The sequence below is a fragment of the Pagrus major genome, chromosome 17, assembly GCF_040436345.1.
Source record: "Pagrus major chromosome 17, Pma_NU_1.0".
Taxonomy (NCBI): Eukaryota; Metazoa; Chordata; class Actinopteri; order Spariformes; family Sparidae; genus Pagrus; species Pagrus major.
The window spans coordinates 13,873,839-13,878,198 of NC_133231.1; the positions used below are offsets into that span (position 1 = coordinate 13,873,839).

General features: G+C 42.9%; 1 protein-coding gene across 1 annotated transcript; it reads left to right on the plus strand.

The window, feature by feature from the left end:
- Window positions 1–1,772: 1,772 nt before the first annotated feature.
- Window positions 1,773–3,161, plus strand: LOC141012574 (transmembrane protein 158). The gene has a single exon (XM_073486082.1). It carries the CDS (start codon window positions 1,930–1,932, stop codon window positions 2,629–2,631), a length of 702 nt encoding a protein of 233 aa, XP_073342183.1. The 5' UTR covers window positions 1,773–1,929; the 3' UTR covers window positions 2,632–3,161.
- Window positions 3,162–4,360: the final 1,199 nt, after the last annotated feature.

Consider the following 4,360-nt stretch of genomic DNA (forward strand, 5'->3'; position numbering starts at 1 on the left):
CCTTCCCTGCAGGCGATTGTGTGGTAGATTATCTCCTGATCTTTTAGCTCAGTCTCAATCCCACCATGATTCTCACATCAAAGCCCAGTTACATGTGTTTCGATTGAAGGGCTGGTACAATACAGGTTATGTAATATAAATAAATTAACAAAATGTCCCTCCCTCTCCGAACGCACCTTAGCAGCTGATGTGATTACAGTAAAACATTTCACAAATACATGTGCTTATTTTCACAGCAGTACTTCTATAATCTGACAAGGCACAGGCCCACACGAACATATAAGACGTCTGATGGTTCAGAATACACTTATTTAGAGTGCATCAACCTAAGATTCTCAAAGTATGACAAGAAATGTTCACATTTCAAGTGAAGCTTCTTCTCAGACCGCCTCAGTGTAAATTTCATCTTAGCTCGTTTTAGAAACAACCCAATTAACTTTGTACTCACATTGTGTTCTCTGTATCCTGTTGGTGTTTTACAGTTTAGCAGTAATTAAGGTGATGATTTGAATAGCTTTTGTCTCAGCATATTTGAATTTGACTGCTTTAGAGCCAACTAAATAAAATCACAGATCACCAGAGGTCTGTTCCTGGTAATGCAGCATTCAGACGATAGAATTTATTGACAAAGAATTTCAGTTGCATACGTATGAAAAAGTGTCTTCATTTCTAGTTTAATTTCCTGAGATGGCAACTTAAAGGATAAGTTCACCCCAAAATGAAAATTTGGTCATTATCTACTCACCCTTACACAGATGGAAAGACGGGTGAAGTTTGAAGTTTTGTAGTCCACCAAACATTTGTGAAGCTTCAAAGCTAAACAGCGTTGTAGCGTTTCCTAAAAGACTGAAGCAGATGGGGACTTGTTTTAAAATGTAAAAAACTGTGGAATAAAAAAAAACATTAAATGCCTCCATGTAGGTCATTCGGCCTGATCCAAGTCTCCAGGAGCCCAGGAATCCCAAACTGATTTGAAAAGACATTATTTACACCCTTGACACACGGTCGAGCTCATGCACCAGCTTCAGACGTGGTGCGTGCTAACGCTCTTAGCTTTGCAGCTACAGTGAAGATTTCAGCTTCGGGATTGTGGGGCTTCTAGCGACTAGGACTACACCGGACTGTATGAAGCCACTTTAAGTTTTTTTCAGTCGTTTTTTAACGTTCTTAAACAAGTCCCCATCTTCTTCGGTTGTTTAGCAGAATGCTTCCACGCTGTTTTGCTGTGAAGCTCCAGAAACGCTTCGTGGACTATGAAACTTCACTTGACTTGAATTTTCATTTTCGGGTGGACTGATCCTTTAACTAAGTGTTTGACAAACATGAAAGCCGGTGCTCTGATGTTGCTCTCTGCAGTCTGATTACAGTGTGTTTACATGTCTTGTCTCATGCTGTGAGAGAGGAAGCGCACAGGTGGAGAGCTGTCAGCCTCCCGGATCAAATCATCTCATTTCCTTCCGTCGACAAAGTTTTATTGAGCATGTGTGCGTTAGGGCTGTTGATTGGAAGATGTGTGATGAACTCGGCGCGTCTGTCCCTGCGCACTGGAGCCTCCCAGCTCACCACTCCCCTGTGTGTTCGTGCTCGGCGCTCACACCTGAAGTGACAGAGGGGGAGTGAAGCTCCGAGCTGCGATGAAGGCAGCGCACAGAGCTGCTCAGGCTGCCTCTCCTGGAAAGCGTTTGCTGGGCGCATTTGGAGAACAAGTCAGAAGGGAGACATCCGCAGGGAGGGGGGATGCGCGCATGTGACGGGCTGTGGACGTTTCCATTTGTACCAGTCGGGCAGGGAATTGCATTTCTCCATCGGGAGCGGCGTTTTTTTTTATTTTAAATCACCTGCGACTGGCTTTTTCTAACATTGCACGCCTCGTCCGTCGCCTGCGGTTCGTCACAGCACCATGCGAGCAGGAGAGACGCGCTCTGTGCCATGCTGAACGACTCTCCGACCCTCCTGCTGGCTCTGACCGCGGTGGCCGGACTTCTCCAGCGATGCCAAGGCTGGAGCGACGAAGACCTCCTCCTGCCGCCCATCAACTCCTCCAACAGGTTCCTGGCCAACCTGGAGGTGGACGTGCGCTTCTCCAAGAGGTCTGTGGAGGAGAGCGAAGCCTCGCCCGACGCCTCCTCCCTGCAGACTCTGTCCCAGTGCAACGTGAGCGTCCAGAGACTCCTGCCCACCTCACTGGTGGCCCGCTGGGACAGCAGCTTCGGCTTCCAGTGTGATGTGCTCATCTACACCACCAACAACCACGGAAGGGCTTTTTTCTCGGCGTCTTTCAACAGGGCGATCTCGCCCGTCGTCATCGAGCACCTCGGGGTCACCGGGGGTCAGCAGGAGCTGCGGCTGTGCGTGGGCTGCGGGATGTCCCGCTACCGCAGGTTCGGTCAGGGCAGGTCGAGGGGCCAGCAGACCGGGGATCAGGTCACTTTCTGCTGCGTGGATTTCAGCCTCGAAGAGCTCAAGGGGGACAAAAGTTGGAGGCTGAACAGGAAGCCCATCGAGTCGACACTTGTGGCTTGTTTCATGACTCTGGTCATCATCGTGTGGAGTGTTGCTGCTCTCATATGGCCAGTCCCGATCATTGCAGGATTTCTGCCCAATGGGATGGAGCAGAGGAGACCCAGATAACTGAAATCATCTTTATTCTAATTAGCCTGTGCTGCCTATACTATAATTGTAGCCATTCAACTGTTCACCTGAATGATTGATTGGGGAGCTGTGGAGGACTTTTTGATCTTTAGTTCTGGGTGTCTTTAACCCTTATTAGACCTCCTCCTCTTTAGGACAACCAAGGTAAAGTATGATGGATTATACTAGCCAATAGTAATCTATACTGGGACCAATGTGTTTTGTATACCCGTGTAGGCCTTCCTATAGATCATGTCAGCGTAAACTGTGCAAACTTTTCTCTTTAAACAGTGTTTGTAGAGTTTTTAATCTTTCTAGAAAGTTTTTGCCTTATCCCATGTGTAGGACTTTTGCACTGACAACTGAACTTTAAAGTGTGCCGTCACATATTTAACCTATAGTCATGTTCACAGTAAGTGTAATAGTTTTTTTTTTCCCCCCAATACATTCTGACAAATAGATGTTGTTTCTGACTGACTGACTGAGAGGGTTTCAATATTTATATTGTTAGATTTATAATGTCAAGTTCAATATGCGTGCTTATTTGTATTCATGTTTCAATGAGAATAAAATTGATTATAGGCTATAACTCAGATTCTCTCGGACCTGTTCTCTGTAGCCTAAATCAATTTACTTATTTCAAGTGGGCGCAGCTTTGGAAAATACATATTCAGTTGCCAGTTTATTAGGTACTCTAAGAACAAATGCAAGAGTCCTGTGATAAATCATCAAGCCGACCGATATTCGTCAATATTGGTGTATCACAGATATATTGGTATCGACGTGTATGCTGATATGAAAACTTGTATTTTTTTTATTTATTTTTTTCTTGAGATTATAACACAGAGAAAGATGGTTGGGTTAATATGTAATTACTAATTTCCCAGTGTAGTTTACTGTTTCAGTGCACTGTCGTTATTTTAGATGATGAAGTTTATTGTTAAACTCTTAGATATCCTGCCTCTGTTACATATCTTTGTCACAAGTGTTGAAGGATCACTGCAAAATATGCGCTTATTGGCCAATATATCAATATTGGAATTCTTTACTCCCTAATATCAGTATCGGCCCCTAAATTGAGTTTAGGTTGAGCTCTATGAATCATCTCTTTATTTATTAATCTGCCTTTATTCAAACTCAAAAATCTTTAAGGGCTGGCCCTCGTATACAATGATGTGGAGTAAAGAGAAAGAAAACAATACTGTCCATGACATACAAGATACAAAAACAATCAATAAAACACGTACAAACAGAGGTAGTTATTTTTTGTTTGTTTGTTTGTTTATTGAAATATATGATCATTTTGGAGGTTGTAGTTTGTGTTGCTGTTTACTGGTATTGCATCATACAGAGAGCTGTTCATGTTATGTAGCCTACCCTCATTGATATCAATGGGATGGACTAAACAATAGTCAGTATAATGAGCATAATGCAATACGATTCAACAGCCTCTCATATGATTGTACACATATGATCATAATGGCTGTAAGTGCTCAGCCGCATCCATCACTGATTATGTTCAATTTGTCATTAATTCAATTGTGCACCTAACTAAATACAGTAAGTGGCTCATATGACCACGCTTGCTTAAAAAAATAGAAGCATTTACTGATGCTGATTTTTTATTTCTCATAGTACATTAAATGCCTGGTTATATGACCTAATACTATTTTAAATATTCATTTATCTAACTTCAAATAATTTCTTTACCTGAAGTGGAGATATAGAA

Excerpts from the sequence above, each read along its gene's own strand:
- LOC141012574 (XM_073486082.1), top strand. The coding sequence starts at position 1,930 with ATGCTGAACGACTCTCCGACCCTCCTGCTGGCTCTGACCGCGGTGGCC.